This window comes from Condylura cristata, unplaced genomic scaffold (assembly GCF_000260355.1).
Source record: "Condylura cristata isolate star-nosed mole 26May11 unplaced genomic scaffold, ConCri1.0 scaffold00015, whole genome shotgun sequence".
Classification (NCBI taxonomy): domain Eukaryota; kingdom Metazoa; phylum Chordata; class Mammalia; order Eulipotyphla; family Talpidae; genus Condylura; species Condylura cristata.
In genome coordinates, this window is record NW_004567116.1 from 17857998 (window position 1) to 17880700 (window position 22703).

The window sequence follows — 22703 nt, forward strand, 5'->3', positions numbered from 1 at the left end:
GAGGGTGAGAGGATTCACCAAGAACAGAGTGGGGAGCAGAACAGGCAGATTGACGAAGCACATTGCTGAGGGGAGTAGCAGGCGGGTCAGGAGAGGTCTGCCGTGCCATGTGGATCTCCTCCAGGGCAGGCGGGGATCGAACTCATGAGGAATTGGCTTAAGCTTCGTAGTGCTGTGCTTTAACCCGCTGCGCAACCAGGGAGGGCCGCAATTAAGATTTTCTAAGTGATTCTTGGATCATCTCACTTTGCTTTTTCCATTTTATTTTTTTCTGAGATTCTGTACCAACTGATGTATATCAGAGAGCTAGCAGTCTTATTTTAAAAAATTAGTTATGGGAATTAAATATTAAAATTGATTGCTAGCTTCAGGAAGAAAAATGGTATGCAAATAGAAATGTTATCATTGTATACAGTAGAACTCTGAATTCTGTAAAAATTGCATTGGCATAATAGTGAAAGCACTATTAATTTATGCTACAATTTTTATATAGCTGTTGGAAGACTAGAGGAAAGAGACAACGTAATGATTGTAAGGAAAACTGTCATACAGATTGATAAGTTAGCATATATTTTTAGAAATATGGCATCAAATAACAACATTTGAAAGTGGTTGCCATTTTTTGATCTAATTTTTTCATTATGAGGCTTATAAATTTTGTAAAATTAGAAGAAAAGTGGAAAAGCTATCTTGAATTTAAAGAGCAGCACACAAACTTTTACCAAAGGTGCGGGCGGAGAGTGGGGGAAAAGAAGAAATGGAATCTTGTTTAAATCTTATTTAAAGTGGATTTAAAAAAGAAATGTCTAGTGTTGTTTTGTTTTGTAAAAAAGTATTTAATGGATTTAAAGAATCATGTTGCCATGTGCACATTTTGATAATAAAATGTTTCCTCAGAAACTCTAAAAATAGGTCTGCTTGTGAAGTACAACTAATTTTAGTTAGTTTTAACAAAAGATAACTTCTCGAAGGTTGTGGAACAGCCCATGTCCAGTTTAAAAATTTAAAAACTAAGATGTTTTATCTTGAAAATGCAAGTGGAAAAAAATCATTGTTTACTGACTCCATGATAGTTAAAACTCTGAATTGTTTTAGAGTTATTTCAGCACATAATTTATATAATAAATGTTAAACTTTTAATTGTGAACCCAATTAGAATTCAAAATGGAAAGTGTTTTGCTACAAGTTGTTTTAACTTTCCATAATTTTTGAAATAGGAGACTCTTCAGAATCAAAAGGAAGTATTGGCAAAACAACACAAAGAAGCAATGGCAGTTTTTAAAAAGCAGGTAATTTCATCTGATAGATAAACACTACAGTTTAAATACTGAACTTCCTCATCCTCCTTTGACTGTTATGACATACTGTTTCCCATACTAACTGAAGACCAAAAGAGTATTATTGGAAGCAGGAAATAGCTAAAGTTATCTTGAATTACAACTGATAATAAGGAATGTAATACAGTATACTCAGTAGTTATGGAGAAAAATTTGAAAAACTATTGGAAATGTATTTTCATCTATTTTAAATAAGTTAATGGTATGTGTGTTCTTATTCTTTTTTCCCTATCCCCTTCTCTTTGATTAGAATATCTAAGTATCTAACCTTTTCCAGATTAAATTTCCAGAATTTTAACCCTGATGAAAAGTTGAAATGAAAGTAGGAGATGTGAAGTATGAGACATGATTATCTTGCACCCAGACCTCCATAGATGTTAGCTATCAGCAACTAAGAAAAGTTAGTAGAAAAAAATTAAAGGAAAAGATCTAAAAGAAATAAGTAGCAACCCCTTTAATTATCTGTGATTCTGTAGCTCTTCTTGATTCTCTTAAATTTCTCTGTACTCCTTGGTTAGAAAGTGTAAGGTAGGCACTTATGGAAAAGAGCCTTTGGAAGTTATCTTGTCCTTGCAATTTTTTCTTTTCCTCTTTGTTTTCATCTCCATACAAGTGTGTGTTTAGAAAGAGAAATTAATATAAAAAATAATTCTATATGTCATTTATCACAAGAGCATCAGAGTTCTTGGTAACTCACATTGTATAGTGAATTTATTTAATCATTTGATAAACTTTCTTCCTTTTAGTAAGATTAGCCTCACCAAAGTTATGGGAATTTTAACTAAAGGGTAAGGAAACAAGCAAATACATGTCTCTTTCTACAAGAGACTTTGGACAGATGAGAATATTTCAGTTCTCTGAAGGGTAGAGGAGGTGCTGCCCCATATTTCTTTTTCTTGTTTTTAATTTAAAAAAGTTTTAATTGAGGTAACATTAGATATTATTTAGGGAAATAGGTTCATATATCTGAGATATATGACACCACACCACACTTACCACTAAAGTCCTTTGCTATGTCAACCTGAATGCTCAAGATCTGTATTTTTTTTTTTTGAAGATTTATTTATTCATACAGGACTGGGGTACAGGCCAGAGATGCAGAGGGTGAGAGGATTCACCAGAGACAGAGTGGGGAGCAGAACAGGCAGATTGATGAAGTACACTGCTGAGGGGAGCAGCAGGCGGGTCAGGAGAGGTCTGCCACGCCATGTGGATCTCCTCTGGGGCAGGCGGGGATCGAACTCATGCGGAAGTGGCTTTAGCTTCTTAGTGCTGTGCTTTAACCCGCTGCGCTACCAGGGAGGGCCAAGATCTATATTTTTTTTTAGTAGGAAAGGATTTTTGAATATAAATGAGAAATTTGTTAAATGAAATGGAAATGGTCCAAAAGAAAATTTTATTCCTTGATAACTTGGCATAATATCTGTGTTGCTTATAATACTTAGTTTTCTTTGGCATATTCACTTTATTTTTCTATTATAAAATGTCACTATTTGCTTGGCTTCCCATGTATATTTTTAGTTGTAGAAAAGAAATATTGTCAATGAAAATACAAATGATACTGATTTCACTAAAGTGTGCCTTCAGAAAATGACATATGTTATTACTTATGCATAGTTGGCAAAATATTGCAGCATTTAAGAAAAAAATTCAGGGGGTGTAAAATAAATTTTTAGGTATCTCAATTTAGTGTAATCAAATAGTTTTATTTCTTCTGGTGAAGGACTGTTTCCCCTTTTGTATCTTTTATTTTCACAATGTAGTAGTGGTGAAGGACTGTTTCCCCTTTTGTATCTTTTATTTTCACAATGTAGTAGTAGCATATCCACATTAATATCAATATGTAAAATATTTCTAAAGTCTCAATGATAAGTATAAATCATTGTTACCAGTTTACTTACCATACTTACCTGTATTTTAATTTTTAAAATTGTTCATCAGTTGCAAATGAAGATGTGTTCCTTGGAAGAAGAAAAGGTATTTATTTGTAAATGATTTAAAGGGTTATAACTAAATGCATTTAATTATCCATTGGAAAGGAGCTTAATAAATAGAAACTGTTACTTGCTTAAAATCTTCGAAATAGGAAGGCCCCAAGAGAATCACATTACTTGACTTACTTTATAGTTGAGATTACTAAAATCAGCAAAGTGGGAGTAGAATCCAGACAGTTTTAGTCCCCATATTACTGTTCTTCGCATGTTTCTGAATGCTTATATTAAACTTATTTTTAGTGCTTTTTCAGTGTAATTAACTTGGCAACACAAAGATGATTTACATCTGGGTTCAGAGCAACTGGAAAAGAAGACACAATTCTGAACAGTCCTAGATATTTCACCTGACATTATTTTTCTCCAGTTACTTAATATATTTTAATTAATGAACATATTATTTATATTATAGTTTATTTTTAGCAAACTACCTTCATTTAAAATTTTCCTATATCTAAATTTATAAGACAGATAATCTCTTATTAATTATATAAATTAAAAACCTAATTATATAGTGTTCTTAAGTACTCAGGAATGTTCTACTGTTAAAATGATTTGTTGTTACTTTCCAGTTCATGATATTTACAATCTTATAAAGACATTGTAATTTCATGATACATTGAAGTCCCTAGAAATGTAATTTGTAGGACAGATATAATTTTAAAGCATTAGATTTAAAGTAGAGATTTTGGTTTTTGAATTCCTATATTTTCTCCATTGATAATTTCATTAACATTGGAAGGTATTTTAATATAGCTTTTTCCTTAAAGGGAAAATATCAGCTTGCTACAGAAATAAAAGAAAAAGAAATAGAAGGATTGAAGGAAACATTAAAAGCATTACAGGTAAGATAATTTAATGTTGCTTAAAAATTGATATACTATTTTAGCACTATCAGTAAAATATCACTTAAATGTTTAAATTAGCCACTGTGGAAATTCATATAGCTTACAATGTACTGTATACACTATATAATCTAGTACTTTTTTGAGTGGGAGGAACTTTGAATTTCAAATTAGTGGCCATTTGTCCCCATCTCTCATTTTAAAACTATTTATTAAAATAAATTTCCCAATTTCTTAACAGTAATACAGTTAAATATATATATATATATTGTTTTTACTACTTTATAGATGAGGAAAGCAAGTCATATCTATATACTATAACCGATTTACCCATGGCCTTAAAAATTAAATATAGCACTGAGTAATTATTTCTTACAACTGTGTTTGTGTTCTCTAAATACAAAAATGAAGACTACATGTTTGCCTTTAAGTTACTCACAGTCTCGTGGAAAATTGCTGATTCAGTATATATTTACTGAAGGTCTGTGTGCCTAGCACTAGTCTAAGATTTGGAGATACATTAATGAATAAAAAGGATAAAAATCTCTGCCCTTGTGGAGCTTAAATTCAGTGGGAAAGACAATAAAATTTGATTAAAAAGTAAAATAAAGATTGTTAACAGAAAAAAATTCACCTGATGTCAAAGTATTACAATATAGATAATGTTAATTACAAAGAGTGTTATATGTTTGACAATAAGGTTCTTGATGGTACTTCTCTTAATCAAGTAATTCACATCATAGTACGGATTTGTTCCTTTATTCAGTTGACATAATATAAGCATTCTCTTTGTTCCATATCCTCACCAATACTTCTGTGGTCTTTTTGATCATATCTATTCTAATATAGGAGGTGATACCTCATCGTGTTTCCCTGATGATTAGTGGTGTTGAGTATGTTTTTATGTTTGTGTTGACTATTGTATTTCTTCTTTTGAGAAATATATAATCAGTTTCTCAACTCATTAAGTGGGTTGCTTTTTCACTTTTTTGATACTTGTGTTGCAGAAACTTTGGCTTTATGCAATCCCATTTTTCTAGTTTTGCTTTAGTTATTTGTGATTTTGGTATCATACCCAGAATATTATTGCCCAGCTATTGTCAAGAAGCTCTTTCCCTATGTTTTTTTCCTAATATTTTTACTGTCTGAGGTTTTATAGTTAAGTCTTTAATCCATTTGAATTGATTTTTGTGTAAAGGTACAAAGTTACTCTTTTGCAGTTTTCTGTTCATCTTTAATGTTAAGGCAGTAGAGTTGTCTTCTTAAAAAATAAGTCAGGCTATATCATATTTATACTTAGAATACTTCAGTGGCTTTGTGTCGCATTCAATATAGAAACCTAAGTTCATATCATGCATTACAAGGCCTTCCTAGTAATATTTGGTCCTCCCCCTCTTCTACTCTGAATTTATTTTTTACTATTCTTTCTCTGGTTACTCCCTCCTACTCACACTGACTTCCTTACTGTTATTTGAACACAGGAGATATTTTTCCACCTTAGAGCCTTTCTAGTCTGTCACTTCTATTAAGTCTACTCAGCAGTTGTCTTCACAGAAAGGACTTACCTAGCCATCCAATGTAATCCTTTTTTCTGATTTATTATTTTTCTTTAGCACTTATCAGTATCTAATATACCATACTTTAAAATTTACTTACGTTGCTTTATATCAGCATTATCCAGAATTTTTTGGACAGAATTTTTTTGTCCAACATTATAACCTAATGACTGATCAGTGCTTTAGTTACAGTATCCCATCTTTAAGAAATTATTCACAAATAACTCATTTCCCCAAAAGAAAATAAAGCCATCAGCTTGTTTAGGCAGTATGTTAATATTTTAGTCCCTCAGAAATATGAATATTTCTGCTTAAAATTTTAAAATATAAGGAGAATTTAAGAAAATGAGTACTCCAGAATATGAGTTGAGTTTAGTGGGTGACTACTTTGAAGTACTGTGTAAAACTGTTAGAAGTCTATAAAAATGAGTAAGTCTTAGGAAATGGCATCTTGGAACGTATTCTGAAGTGAGTAATTGCAGAGTTATTGGTACAAACATGTTTATTTTAGCATAATTGATAATAGCAAAAAACAGAAAACTGATTGAATGCCCCAAATTTGTTATAGAAAGGTTTTATTATGTATTAGGTAAAAATAGGTCACAAAATATTACCTATCTTATTATTCCACTCCTCACTGACTTTGTTTTAGAATATAAGTGCATAGACAAATATCTGGATATTAAAATGTTAATGTTTATTATTTTGAAATTATATAATGATTTATTTAGAACAAGGTTTATATCTGTGTGTTTTATCAACTTTCCTCCAATGAAGAGCTGATGTTGAAGAGCAAACTTGCCATTGACAGCTCTTGCTTGTTTTGCTTTCTTTTTAAAAATATATTTAAAAATATTTTTTGAGAGTCTAAATTTTACCAGGTTGTGGGATACCAGTAAACAAAATGAATAGAATTCCTGTTCTCATGGAGCATATATCCCAGTTTGTGAGACAAAATTAAAAAATAAATCAATAAATAGGAAATCCTCTGATATTATTGTAAGATTGCAGTTCTGTGAAATAAGTTGATTGATTCAAAGTAATACCAATAAAACATCCAGCAGGATTTTTTAAAAATTTAATTAATTTATTATTATTTTTATAACATTTTTACATCATTTTGTACATTTTTTTTTTCCATCTCAATTGTAATCCCCGCGGGTTTTCCATCACCAAGTCACCCGTGTGCCATCACCATAATCCCATGCACTTCCCTCCCTACCCCCTCATTTTTGATTCCATTCCCCACTCCACCCCACCAAATGTCTCTGGTATATGGCTGTTCATTATTCTTGTTATTTTCTCGCCTGGTCCATTATACTCCTGCTATGAGTGAGACCATCCACTATTTTTCTTTCTCTTTCTGGCTTATCTCATTAAGCATAATCTTTTCCAGCTCCATCCAAGTTGCTGCAAAAGACATGTGTTTCTCTTTTTGGTTGCTGAGTAATATGACAAAGATTCCACTTTAGTGCTGTGGGGGAGAAAGGATTCTCTTTTCAATACATAGTGGCAGGTCAATTGAATATCAATATAGGGAATCAATGACAGATGTCAGCTTCTGTGTGAACCAAAGCCATAACATTCCTGAAACATAGGAGAATATCTTTATGAACTTGGAGTAGATCAAGATTTCTTAAACCAGGCACTAATCAAAAAAGGAAATGTTGGTAAACTGGACATCACTAAGGTAAAGAACTTTTGTTCTGAGGCCACTATTAAGGTGGTGAAAAGTCATGGAGTAGGAGGATATTTGCAATATAGTAGCTGAGATTCATGACAGACCTTATATAAAGAATGCCTGCATTTCAGCAAGAAAGGGGTAGGAAAAAAACTGGGACAGGCATTTCATGCACCAGCACATGAAGATTATATAAGATTATATATGAAATGGTGCTTTGTCCCAAAAAATACAAATCAAACCACAGTGGGATAACAATTCACTCCTATCAAAAAGGTTGACATTAAAAAATTTCAAAATACCAAGAATAAGTTTGGTGTGGTAGTGGGAATGTAATTGGTTCAACCATATTTGTTTTTAGTGTGACCAGATTTTTTGGTGTGTTTACAATCTAGTTTTATATATATATATATATATACTACCTTTGGGAAATTTTTCCCTCCAGATTTGTGAGTTATAATTGACATAGAAATACTGTATTAGTTTAAGACATTCAGCATGATTTATTTCTATATTCAGTGATTACCAAATTGCCAAAATTTAGTAATGATTACCAGAATTACTTAACATCCATGACTTTACATATTGTGGTTATGATTTTTTTCTTCTGTGATAACTTGTTAGAATATCTTTCTTAGTAAAATTTATATACATGATACAGTACTGTTATCATATATAGTCATAATTCTGTACATTGTATTCCCAGAGTTTATGACTGGAAGTTTATCTTTCCTTAGTACCTGTCTTGGTCCTATCCTTTTATCCTTGGTACCTCTGTTTGATTTCAGGATTCCTTCCTTGTTAATTATTCCATTTGTAGTTATAGATTTGTCTTTGGGAGGAAGTTGGATCAAATTTGTCTTGACAACACTTGCTTTATTTGCCTCTGTAGTAGTTGTCACTTTCTAACTTCTGTACTTAACACTCATATTTTATTGTCTGCTACTATCCCCACTAAGGTTAGGGAATTTGTTATGTTCTCTGTTGCATTCCAGTCTCCTAGGAAACTCACTTCCAATAAGTGCTCCATAAATATGTGTTGAATACATCGCTTGTAGTAAGGGAGATGCAAATTAAAACCACAATGAGATACCACTTCACCCCAGTGAGAATGGCACATCTTCAAACAACTAGCAACAACAAATGTTGGCGAGGATGTGGAGAAAAAGGAACTCTCCTGCACTGCTGGTGGGAATGCAAACTAGTACAACCACTATGGAAAACTGTTTGGAGGTTCCTCAAACTGCTAAACATGGAGCTTCCCTATGACCCAGCAATCCCACTCTTAGGTATCTGATACCCAAAAGACACAAAAACACTGGTTCAGAAAGATATGTGCCACCCCATGTTTATTGCTGCTTCATTCACAATTGGAAAGACATGGAAACAACCCAAATTCCCAAAAATGGATGACTGTGTTAAAAAGATGTGGTACATATATACAATGGCATATTACTCAGCAACCAAAAAAGAGAAACACATGTCTTTTGCAGCAACATGGATGGAGCTGGAGAAGATCATGCTTAGTGAAATAAGCCAGAAAGAAAAGGGAAAATACCAGATGGTTTCTCTCATAGCAGGAATATAACGGAACAGGCGAGAAAGTAATGATGTTGATGAACACCTATATACCAAAGACATTTTATGGGGGTGGAGTGGGGAATGGGATCTAAAACAGTGGGGGAAGGGAAATGCACTAGACTATGGTGATGGTACATGGGTGATTTGATGATGGGAAACCCAAGAGGATTGCAACTGAGATGGAAAAATGCGCAAAAATATGTAAAAATAAACTTATAAAATAAAAAAAATATGTGTTGAATAAATGAAGAAATGTAATGTGTTATATGGAAGAAGGTTATGGTAAGTAATGTTTAAAAAAAAGTCACTATAAAATAGTGTCTATAAATGCCATATTTTATAGCATTCCATTTTAATATCTGGAGGAATTTACAACAGATAACTAAAGCATTTCAATTTTTCCTTTTTCTTTTAAGGTTTCCAAATATTCTTTACAGAAGAAAGTGAGTGAAATGGTAAGGAAATTACAAAATGTATAACTCCAGATTAGTATATAATATGTGCAATATTTTTATCAATATAAATGTGACATTTATGGTTTTAAAAAGTTGAAATTGGATATTAATATCCTCTTTAAAGAACTGAGGTGTAGTTTCAAATGTAACTTAATTTCACAAATTTTTATTTCCAGAGTACATAATATTTATATATTAAAAATAAACTTAACACAGTTCCAAATTTTGATAGAGGCTGTATATTAAAACAACAAAGAAACAGGAATAACAAAACTCTAAAACCTCTTTTAATATCTTTTCTAGGTATTTATTACAGTTTTAATTACAGCCTAAAAACATTATATAATGTACTTAAATACTGTAATTGGACTAGAGTAGTCATCAACAAGTGTTCATTTATTGTGAATATCTCTTCATTAGGATGTTAAAATTCTTGCATTTTTATAGCATAGCATACTATGGAGTATTTGCTTGATATTCTGTCTATCCCTATTTGATTCAGAATGGCTATTTTTCTTTTTTGAGCAAAATTTTCATATATTCACCTAAATCTACAGAGGGCTTTTTGGGTGGGTTTATATTATTTCTTTGGCAAGTAAAATTACTTATGAGTAAGATATGTATATATGAGAATTAAGAAATGAGATATCACTCCTTTTAACATTAATACAAAAGCATAAGTATTTTATTTCTTGAAATTGTTTTGGTATATTAGAAAATAAAAGAGCCATAGAAAGATTGTTAAGCATGGTTGAATAAAAGATGTTAAATTCTGTCACTGTTCAACTGGAAAGAATAAAGATAATATTGTCAGACTATTTTAAACTATGATTTTAATTAAGAAGCTGAAAAACTGGATTCTGGTTTGAGCTTTAAGTACCATGACATTTGTACTGAAAGTCATCTTCAACGCTACAGTGGTTTTACACAAAATATAGTGAAATTGAATAATGTGCCCTTTCACCTGGGAGATAAGGCTACAAGTTAAAGATCAAAGGCAACATAAAATGTGTTTTATTTTATTCCACTTTAAAATTTCATTAAAGAGATACATATAATCTTTAAAAAAACAGAGACATGCAATATACTTACAGTAGTTTTGATCATGTCCAAGCATTTTATTATTATGAATTACAGCCTCTGAAGAGACTACTAAAATGTTTGAGTTATAGTTACATTATTTTCCCCCAACAGTTCAAACTATTAAATCATTTTGCACTAAAATAATTTTATATTTTGACATGTACATTTTAATGCCAATTCTGATAGAATATTTATCTTTTAGATAACTGATTCAAATGTTAAAAATCTTTTGTGAATGTTCTCCTTCTATTCATATTTAATTCAGATGATCTTTTCTTTAATTCAGCTTTATACAGTGTATGTATATCATTATATAATCATTCAGTAATTAAGTTAATCTTATTTTATTAGGAGTAGGAGACTATTGTTTTATATTTGATTCTCTGGGCAAGTCAGGAAATAAGATGACTACTAGTGTCAAGACAGGACTTTGGGGAGCAATATAAAGTTGTGTCCTAAAAGAAGTAATGTTAAAAATGGAACTGAGAAAATTTTAAAGAATTTCATGATCTAGGTGAGCCTATAAGTACTGGCTAATTACTGTCTTTAGGAATTCAGTTAGCTGATATGTCCCTGGATAATTCAACACAATTATGTATTGAAAAATTCATTTATCTTTAAAGGTCTTCAGACCTTCCCAGTTAATGAATCTCATTGATCATTACCAGTAAAAAGAATGCAGTAAAACATAAAAATAAGCTTACTGTGATTTGGTCATTTTTTAAAAAAGGTTTATTTATGCATACAAAACTGGAGTACAGACCAGAGATGTGTAGTGGGGATAGGAGAGAGGATTCAGCAGAGACAGAGTGGTGAGCAGAACAGGCAGGTCTACTGAAATACACTGCTGAGGAGAGCAGAGGAGAGGTCTGGTGTGCCATTCAGGTTACCCTCCTGGGCAGGGATCAAAGTTGTGTTGTAGTGAATGCAGATATTTTCATAGTGCTTTCCTTCAACCCCTTGAGCTACCAGGGAGGCACCCTGATTTGGTCATTGATAAAAATCTTTCTTGTTGTGGGCCCTCCCTGGTGGCACAGCGGGTTAAAGCGCAGCACTGAGAAGCTAAAGCCACTTCCGCATGAGTTCGATTCCTGCCTGCCCCGGAGGTGACCCTGTCTTTGGTGAAGCCCTCACCGCCCCCGAGCCTCTGGCCTGTACCCCAGTTCTGTATGCGCAAATAAGTAAAAAAAAATCTTAAAAAAAAAAAATCTTTCTTGTTGTGTTCAATGACTACTGTGTTGTATAACTGAGTGGCTAGTAGAGCTAAAAAAGAATGAAGTAGAAAATTATCCAACCATCTCTTATGTTTTATGTCTTTTTTTGTATGTCACTTTTGTTTTTTAAAGATTTATTTATTTATTTGTACAGAACTGGGGTACAGGCCAGAGATGTGGACAGTGAGAGGATTCACCAGAGACAGAGTGGGGCACAGAACAGGCAGATTGATGAAGTACACTGCTGAGGGGAGCAGTGGGCTGGTCAGGAGAGGTCTGCCTTGCCATGTGGATCTCCTCTGGGGCAGGCGGGGATCGAACTCATGCAGAGGTAGCTTAAGCTTCTTTGTGCAGTGCTTTAACCCACTGTGCCACTAGGGAGGGCCCTGTATGTCACTTTCTTTTAAAGGAAAGACCTTTTAGGAGATGTTTACTTTTATTTATTAAAGCAAAGTTTCAATATTGAAGGCTTGGATTTGATTTAGAATTACAACATACTTTCTTTTTTAGTAGAATATTTTTAGATTGAAGATTTGTCTAGAAATCATTTCTGTGATTATGAATATTAAGTATATCTGTACATACATACGGATATGTGTAACATGATTGTTTAAGTAGTATATCCCTTGCATTTATGAAGAGAATGGTAATAGCTATTTTTAAAAAGATTTTATTTATTTATGCATACAAGAATTGGGATGTAGAAGTGTGGAGGCTAAGAGGATTTACTGGAGACAGAGCAGGGAGTAGAACAGGTGGAACAGAACACTATGGAGGGGAGCAGCAGTTAAGACAGGACAGGTCTGCTGTACCTTGTTGGGTTAGCTCCCCAGCCAGGGATGGAACTCATGCCACAGTGGCTATCCATAGCTTGATAGCTCTGATACAAAAACCCCTGTTCCACCAGGGAGTCCTGGTAAAGCTATAAAAGCTACTTAAGAGGCCCTCCCTTGTGGCGCAGCGGGTTAAAGCACAGCACTAAGAAGCTAAAGCCACTTCCGCATGAGTTCGATTCCTGCCTGCCCCGGAGGAGATCCACCTGGCGAGGCAGACCTCTCCTGAGCTGCCCACTGCTGCCCTCAGCAGTGTACTTCTTCGATTTGCCTGTTCTGCTCCTCACTCTGTCTCTGGTGAATCCTCTCACCCTTTGCATCTGTGACCTGTACCCCAGTTCTATATGAATAAATAAATAAATCTTTTTTTTTTTTTAAAAAAAGCTACTTATGAAAGATACCACACTAATTTATTTTGGATTCATATTGAAGAAATTGAAAGGTAGGTCACAATAGTAGAAATGAAGAATATGTGAAGTATAATTTAGAACTTTTTTCCTTAAAATTTACTTACAATGGGGCCCTTCCGGGTGGCACAGCACTAAGAAGCTAAAGCCACTTCAGCGTGAGTTCCATCACCAGCTCCAGAGGTGATCCATGTGGTGTGGAGACCTCTCCTGACTCGCCTGCTGCTCCCCTCACCAGTATACTTCCTCAGTCTGCCTGTTCCACTCCCCACTCTGTCCCTGGTGAACCCTTTTACTGCTCCTGCATTTCTGCCTGTACCCCAGTTTTGTATGCATAAATAAATAAATCTTAAAAGTAAAAGATTTACTTAAAGTATTTTAAGAGAAGAGAGTCTTCTCTCCTAAAGTTTTCAAACCAGTCTCTGCAAGTAAATAAGGAAAGGGGGAACGCAGCAACTATGCCTTTAGTTGGTAAATATAGTTCTAAAAGGTTACGTGTAAATATTATTTTTACATGCCTATTTAATAAATTTGCTTGTTAAATTGTATGTTTTTAAATATATGTTGGATATTAACCCATGTCAGTTGTGTAATATATAAATATATTCTTCCATTCAATGAGGTGATAACGTTGATGTCATGAAATTTATCATCAGTGTTTTCTTCCACATACTTTATTGTTGCATGTCTCATATCTAAGTCTTTAATCTGATTTCATTGTTTTACATGTGACCATTCACTTCCCAGCACCCTTTCTCCAATGTATGGTCATCACTCTTTATCTTAAATTAAATATTGCTTTATGCATAAATTTAATGCTGGATTTTTGATTCTTTACATTGATCCACATGTCTGTTATTTTATGCCAATATATTATTTTAATTACTATAACTTATATTTTAAAATCAAATAACATGATGTCTCTGTTTTTCTCTTCTTTTCTCAAGATTGTTTTTGCTGTTTGAGGCCTTTTATAGTTTCATATAAATTTTAATATTTTGGTTCAGTTTCTTTGAAGAATACTTCTAGTATTTTTATGGACATTATGTTAAATTTGTATAGCATTTTTTGGTATAATGGTCATTTTGACTATATTGTTTCTCCGCAGCCATGAACATGGAATATTTTTTGTCTCATGTGATAAACTAAATCCTTTAATGACGTCTTACAGTTTTCATTGTCTTAATTCCTTCGTCTCCCTGGCTATGTTGATTATTAATTCTTTTTGAAGTGATTATGAATGGAATTATTTTCTTAATTTCCTTTTCTTCTTGTTCTTTGTTTATATATAAAAATGCAGCTGATTCTTGTATGTTGCTTTCTTTTCAATCTGGGTTCTTTTTGATTTCCTGTTGTCTGACTGCTTTAACTAAACCTTCTTATACTAGGTTAAACAGGGTAACAGTGCATATCCTTGTTTTGTCTGACCTTGAAGGGAAAAGAAAAAGTTTCAGTCTTCATCATAAAGTATTATATTTGCTGTAGGTTTGTGATATATGTCCTCTATTATGTTGAAGTAGGTTTCTTTTATTCCCATTTTGTTTTAAGTTTTTGTCATAAGTGGTGTTCAGTCTTAATAAGTGCTTTCTCTTCATCTATTGATGTTACATGATTTTTATCTTTACGTTTGTTGATGTAATATGTTTTATCTTTGCTTCCTGGGCATAAATCCCACTTGGTCATGATGTGTAATCTTCTAACATATTGTTAAATTCAATTTGTCAGTGTTTTGTTGAAGATTTTTACATTAGTAATTATCAAAGCTGTTGGTCTGTAGTTTTCTTTTTTGTTCTGCCTTTCTCTGGTTTTGGTAAGTTAAACATTAAGGTAATGTTGGCTTTGTAAAATATATTTGGGGATATTCCCTGTCTTTAGATTTTTAGAAGTAACGAGCAATATGGGCATATGTTCTGCTTCAGAGATTTGATAGAATTCACTTACAAAGCCATTTGGTCCTGGGCTTTGTTTTAGGGGAGATTTTTTTTCTCAAAGATTTATTTGTGCATACAGAACTGGGGTACATATCAGAGGTGTAGGGGCAGCGAGAGGATTCACCAGAGACAGAGTGAGGAGCAGAACAGACAAATTGAAGAAGTACACTGCTGAAGGGAGCAGTGGTTGGGTCAGGAGAGGTCTGCTGCACCATGTGGATCACCTCGGGGGTAGTCAGGGATCAAACTCATGCTGAAGTGGCTTTAGCTTCTTAGTGCTGTGCTTTAACCAGCTGTGCCACCAGGGAGGGCCCTGGAAGAGATTTTTTTTAATGCTATTTTAATTTATATGATTGTGATTAGTTTGTTTTAACATTTTTGTTTCTTCTTAGTTTATTCTTGATAAACTATAGTATTCTAGAAATGTTTCCATTTCTTCAAGGGAAATATTGAATTTACTGGCAAGTTACTTCATATAATCTCTTATCCTTTTTATTTCTATTTCGTCTGTGGTAGTTTCTCCTCTTTTATTTCTGTTTGGTTTTTAGTGTTTTCTTTGTTAGCCCTCTTACTAACAGCTTAGCCAGTTCTATTGCATTGATCTTTTATGTAGTCTTTTTGTTCTCTTTTTTATTATTTCCTTTCTTCTACTCTACTAACTAAAATTTTTTCTTTTATAAGGTTTCTTTGGGTATCACATTAAGTTATTTGTTAGTGGTTTTGTTGCTTATTAATGTGGACCTGTATTGCAATTATCTTCCCTCTGAGGATTGCTTTTGCTGTATCTAACAGGCCATGATAGCTTGTATTCTTATTTTCATTAGTCTTAAGGTATTCTTAACTTGTACTTTAATTTTCTCTTTAACCCAATAGCTGTTAAGCAGCCTATTACTGAGTTTCCTTGTTTTCCTTGTTATTGTTTTTCTTGTGTTTTTGGTTTTAATAGTGGATTTCTAGCTTTATGGCTTTGTGATCAGAAAAATTATTTGCTGTGACTTTAATCTCTGTAGTATTAGGACACAAGTCATGTCCCAACATAAATTCTAGTGTTGAAAATATTCCTATGTGCTCTTGAAAGCAGTAATTTTGGGTGTTCTATAGATATCTTTGATGCTTATTTGAACTGGAAGACATAATTGGTAAAAATTGGTACCTGTGTATTTGAAATTTTTTTCCTCTAAATTTACTGAGTGGCATAATTATGATGTGCATTATCAAAACACAGATAATTTTTTTACTTTAATGGATATAGAAGCTTTTCACTTCACTAAAAATGGAATGATGAATACAATGTCTATTAGTAATATGGAAACCTTATAACATATAAAGCTACTTACTAAATTCTGTTTTTGTCTCTAGCAGCTAAAAAAATGTAGTCCCTGAATTTTCAGAAGAGTTGCTTTAATATTCTTTTTACTTTGCTTTTGTATTGTAGTTTTGTACTGGATTACTTAACTTTTCTGTAAACAAAACAGTAGATTTACTAAAAAAAATAGTTAACAAGAGAAATAGAACTTTAAGTGACAATTATTACAGGAAGAATATGTTCTTTAATAGGTTTAGAAATATATCCTAGCATTTCCTCTATATGGCATACTCAATATTATTTCATGACGTTAATAACAATTATTAAAAACTATATATGTTTAATATATATGTGTAAAAATGTATATGTGTGTGTGTATTATATATGTACAGCATTTAAAGTAACTCTTCAAATAGGAACAGAAAGTCCAGCTACATCTTCTGGCTAAAGAAGATCATCAGAAGCAATTGACTGAAGTTGAGAAATACTATACGACAATAACAGGTCAATTTGGACTGGTAAAAGAAAACCATGAAAAGTTAGAACAGAATGGTAGGTGCTATCTTACTTAAATTTGCTTACATAGTTAATAGATACTGGAAATGTTTATTATTTTTTAAAAATAACTTTATTATTTTTTTATTTTTGTATACAAGAACTGGGGTACAGGCCAGAGGTGTGGGGGGTGAGAGGTTTCCTCAGAGACAGAATGGGGAGCAGAACAGACAGATTGACTGAAATACACTGCTGAGAGGAGCAATGGGTGAGATGGAGAGGTCTGCCATAATATGTGGGTCACCTGCCTGGTCAGGGATCAAACTCAAGCTGTGGTGTCTACATATAGCTTCATAGTGTTGTACTTTAACCCTTTCTGCCACCAGGAAGGGCCTAATAGGGAATGTTTAAATAGACTATTTATAATGAATAATTTTATCCGATACTGGGACTAGTAAATGTCAGCTTAATGAATGCTTTAATTCAGTGGTAATTATATACTTTGATTAAGGCTGTTTTCCTTGCTCATGTTAATGATACTTTCCTTAAAATGTACATTGAAATACAACATTTTTCTAAGTGTCTTTCGTGTTACAGTACAGGAAGCAATACAGTTAAACAAAAGACTTTCAGCCTTAAATAAAAAACAAGAATCTGAAATATGCAATTTAAAAAAGGTATGATTTTTTTTGTATTATAAAAATTACAGTTTAAAATAATTAGTTTTATGAAATATTACTGAAAAATGTTGGGTAGATTTTTTTGTTTAAAAGATAATGTTTTAAATACATATTCATAAACTTTGAATTATGTTTTTTTTAAACTTAAAAATCTTTTAAAATTTATTTAAACATAAAGAACTGGGTACAGGCCAGTGGTGTGGGAGTGGTGAGAGGATTCACTAGAGACAGAGTAGGGAGTAGAACAAGCAGACAGATGAAGTACTCTGCTGAGGGGAGCAGCGGTCGGGTAAGGAGACAGCTGCCACACCATGTGGATCACCTCCAGGGTCAGGGACCGAACTTGCACTGAAATGGCTGTGGCTCACTTGCAGTACTGCGTCCTAATCCGTTGCGCCACCAGGGAAGGCCTTGAATTATGATTTTAATAAACATAATGAGTAAATTTAATTCATTCAAAATATTAACTTGTGACCTATAGCATATATTTTTATATGAATAGATTGAATAGTTAATATGTGTTTGTTATTTGCCAGTCTCATTAGCATCCTTTATTCATTCAGTCATTTAATATTTGAGTGACTTCTGTGTGCCAAATACTATGTTTTACTGAGAACACAAGTATGGGGCTGGAGGGAAACATGGTACAGTCTTTTGGAAGCTTATAGCCGAATGGAGGAGGTAGACATAAAATAATCACAAAACTTAAAAAGTTTAAGTCTTGTAAATGATGCGAAGAAAAAGTAAAGGTTATGATAATATTACAACTAATGATTAGTTTATAAAGAAGTGGGAGAAGAAAGGGAATAATGTTTCAGGTCAGGGGAACAGCATGTATAAAAGCCTGAGGTAGTAAAGAGTGTAGTATTTTTGAAGAAATAGAAAAGTGCATGTGTGACTAATACAACATGAATGGGAGCATGCATTGGATACTTACTGGTTTCTTACTAAGCATCGTCATCTCCTTTTTCCTCCTAAATTCATCCTGACTTTTGTTTTGATGCCTCCAACTTTAGAGATGAGCTCTAAATTGGCAGATGGCCATAGACATTTCCTTTCTTTCGTAGCAGCATTGTTTCATTAGTGGATAGATGACCTGAAACAAATGACTGGCTGTCATTCTACTATCCTGAGAAACTGAAAAGGAGAAGCCTGTGGATATCAGATTGGTGTGATTAGTAAATAAATCTACTTTGATGACACTTTTGAGTCTGTGGAGATGAACCCTGCCTTTGCCCTACCTCTTGGTTTTCAGTTATGTGAGCCAGTACCTCTTCATTATTATTTAAGTCAGTTTAGTTAGATGCATTATCAATCTAAGCTTCAAATGTAAATATAAATAACTAAAGACTGACAGTTTTGAATAAGTACCCTTTCAGTATCTCTTTAAATCAGTTTTTAAATTTTTACTAATATCAACATTCATATTAACTTGGTGATTGAGGATTCTGCTTTTAATTCCTCCTTGAGTTCATTTCCTAGAGTGTCTTCACAGAGCTGAGAAAAACATTTTATTTTCTAGATTTACTGATTTACTATAGAAGGACATATAAAGATGAAAAAGATATATACTATAGGGTAGAGAGAAAGGGTGCAGAGCATTCATACTCTCAAGCACACTACTCCTGCTGAAACCTGGAAGCTTTCCTCACTCTATAATTTTGGATTTTTAGGTTTTATCACCAAGGCATGATTAATTGAATTATTGGCCATTGGACTCAATCTCCCAAGAAGTGTGTCTGTGACATACACATGAAAATAAAGGAGTGTTGGAAGATTGTAAGTTCCAGCACTCTAACCAATTGGTTAGATCCTCTGCCAACCAGTCCCATCCATTGGTTACCTAAGGATTTAAAAAAGCTGCCTCATTAACATAACAAAAGACACTCCAAAGCTCTCACCACTAATAAAATTCCAAAGATTTTAGGAACTCATCCAGAAACCAGCAGCAGAGACCAATAAGTATAGTATTTTTTATTATAAATCACAGGAACACAGTGATTATATTGAAAAATATTCTTTATTCAGTTTCATTATGAATAGATTATATTTCATAAACTTCTAAAGTAAATTAAAATTTTTATTGAATAAAGACATGCTTCATTGTAACATAATGGACTTTATGGCGATACTTATAACATAGTTTAAGACAGGCCTGTAGATGGAGAGGAGGTGCATGTAAATCCATAGAGAGAGATATCTGGGTGAATAATGTTACTGTGCACAAATGGAATAGTGTTGCTCATGGTACACTTGCTCCTTTCCTCCATGTACTTAGACCCTAGGCAGGGCTACCTAAATGTGCTGATGTGTCATGCACTAGTGACATCTGTCACTTCAGAAAGGTCACCTTGTTTTCATACAGTTCCTGGGAAAGATATTATATAGATGGGTAAAAAGTGAAAATTTTAGAATTTATTACCTTTGAGACTTCCATGTCTAATTGCTGAAAAGGTGAGAATTTAGAATTATTTCTGTCCTGTTTTTAATGTTTTTTATGTGGTCTTGATTTATAACTAAGTTTTCTTTTTTTGTTTTCAGAAATTAATTATATTTACTAACACTGGCTATATCATTCATTTAAAAATTCTAATTGTAAAAAATATAATCTTTTGTTCATTAATCCCAAAGATAATTTTCATTTTTCTTTTATACCACTCTATGATTTTTTCCGGATAGTTAAGTTACTGGTCTGGATAAGTATTCCCTTTTTTTGTGGAGTAAAGTTAAATAGACCAAACTTAGTTGTAGATAAAGGTAGGTGTAGTTCTGAATGGTAGGTTCACCACTATGGCAATGATGAAGAATTCCCAATACTATCCATGAGCAGCATTCATATACTCTGCTATTTGTCTGAATAAACGTCAGAAGGCTCAGGAGATAGTGACATTTAACAGACTACCTCATACCAGAAAAGGAGGGGTGAAGGAGGAAGGAACACTATATTTATTATCCTAGAAACTATAAGTTGTAATTTAATGAGATCAAAGCATGTGCTTTTTATCTGCTGCTCTAACAGCTTTGAATAAAATGGCTAGTAAGCAGACAGCATACTAAAAGTTCAGTATATTTAAAAGCTATAAAGACTATATAATCAAAAGCATATTTGTAATAGAAAATTATTTTATGGAGGCCTCTGGTTTTAATGTAATATACACTTAAGATTAAGTAATTAATGTACTAGAAAAAAATAATAAATGATTATTTTTTTTCTTTGTCAGCCATATCCTGGTTTTGAGCCCCTTTATCTGTTCAATTATATAGTTACAATGTATTGTATTTTTCACTCTCTGATTATCATTGGTATAAACACTTACCTTCTTACGCCAGGATTTAATAGCCTCTTAACAAGTGTTCTTTTCTTCAGTTTTTATTCACTGTTTTTGCCAGACCAACTTTACTCAATGACTAACTTCATGTATCTCTTCTGTATATCTGATATTGCTAGATATTTATACATAAAAGGCCTGATAGACTGAATAGTTCTTTGCTAAATCAAGTCCCCAACTTTGTTCTAGCTTTGCTGAGATATAATTGATATATAACACGTGTGAGTTCAAAGTGTTAATGTTTATTTAATCCCAGACGCTTCAGATTCACTTTTCAGAAGTCCCCTGGTATGATCCCATTCTAATATCCAGCATTGCTTCCTAATAAGCATCTTCCAATTGGTTTAACTCGAAACTCGTCATTATCTTAATTCTTACTTCTTGCATTTGTTCTCCTCCATTGCTCCACCATCACTTGAAATCCCTTTTTTAAAAAAAATTTCTTTGTATTAGATAGGGCTGGGGCAAGAAATAGATGGCATGTTAGCACAGGCTTTTGAAAAAATGTTAGGAACAAACTATTTACAAAAGTGTGGGCAGAGTAAAGGGAAACCAGCAAGGCATAGTGAAGCACCCCACAAGTAGAAATGTAGGTAGGATGGATAATTACAACACCTAAACCTGAAAGCAGAAGGGAAGGAAGCAAATACTAGAATCTGGAAAGAGCTTTGAATATAACTGTAGAAGAAAGCTGATAATTACAGAACCATTGCTAATTTGGGGTCATATGGAAAGGAAACTAGGGAAATACCCTTACTCTCTTCCTGGCTCAATTAGATTGAGCCCCAGGAGCCAAACTTGCCATATCACACATATCAGCCACACAAAGCAGTGTGGGAAAAGGAGAATGAATCAGAAGTGACAAATGGGAAAAATCCAGTACACATACCACTCATTCTTCAAGACCTACCTCCTTCATTTAAACTTCTCTTATAACTCGGTACATACTGATTGTTCTCTTTGTACCAGGCATTACTTTTACTCCTTTTCTGAGAATAGGGCCCTGTCTTTTGATCCACACAGAAATTTTTTTTTAAAAAAGACTTATACATACAGAACTGGGGTACAGGCCAGAGGTGCGGGGGTGAGAGATAGAGTGGGGAGCAGAGCAGGCAGATCTACTGAAATATACAGCTGAGGGGAGTAGCGAGTTGGTCAGGAGAGGTCTGACTCACCATGTGGGTCACCCCCCTGGCTGGGGATTGAGCTCGTGCTGCAGTGGCTGGATAGCTTCATAGTGCTGTGCTTTAACCTGTTGCACCACCAGAAAGGGCCCCCCACACAGATCCTTTTAACAATTTTTTTTTAAAGAATTATTTATTTGTGCATACAGAACTGGGGTACAGGCCAGAGGCTCAGGGGCGGCGAGAGGATTCACCAGAGACAGAGTGGGGAATAGAACAGGCAGATGGACGAAGTACACTGCTGAGGGGAGCAGCGGGCCGGTCAGGAGAGGTCTGCCACGCCATGTGGTCACCTCCGGGGCAGGCGGGGATCGAACTCAGACGGAAGCGGCTTTAGATTCTCAGTGCTGTGCTTTAACCCGCTGCACCACCAGGGAGGGCCTTAACAATTTTTTTAATGCAATGTACATATAACTTCACAAAAGGCTTCCTATATCTTTCTCAGTTCTGTCCTTTACAGTGTCGCCAATGTTATTATTCTTTTGAAATGCAAACTTCATTATGGCATACTCTTAGAGTCATTCAATTGCTAGCTCCTTATTGTCTATCATATAAAATTGAAACTCTTTAGCTTGGTGTACAAATTCCATTTAGTATTTAAATTTGTTAAATTTCTAGTCATAACCCATTCTTTAGTGTCTCTAGCCACATCAGTTTAGTTCTGTTTTCTGTTTTTCATGTTTCTCTGTGCATATAGAATATTTTGCCTGGAATGTATACTCCTTTATTCTTATCTTTGCAAACTCAGTTAAAATACCATTTTTCTCTATAATGCTGGCTCCATGCTCTCAACTA

At 33.6% G+C, this 22703-nt stretch overlaps 1 protein-coding gene across 1 annotated transcript in view; it reads left to right on the forward strand.

Annotated features, from left to right (window-relative positions):
* CCDC73 (coiled-coil domain containing 73) overlaps window positions 1-22703 on the forward strand; it is a 63270-nt gene that overhangs the window by 12744 nt on the left and 27823 nt on the right. Inside the window, exons 3-8 of the mRNA XM_004683579.2 lie at window positions 1218-1289; window positions 3279-3314; window positions 4099-4173; window positions 9408-9446; window positions 16637-16772; window positions 17313-17392. Coding sequence (XP_004683636.1) covers window positions 1218-1289; window positions 3279-3314; window positions 4099-4173; window positions 9408-9446; window positions 16637-16772; window positions 17313-17392 — 438 coding nt within the window. The remainder of the gene's footprint in view (window positions 1-1217; window positions 1290-3278; window positions 3315-4098; window positions 4174-9407; window positions 9447-16636; window positions 16773-17312; window positions 17393-22703) is intronic.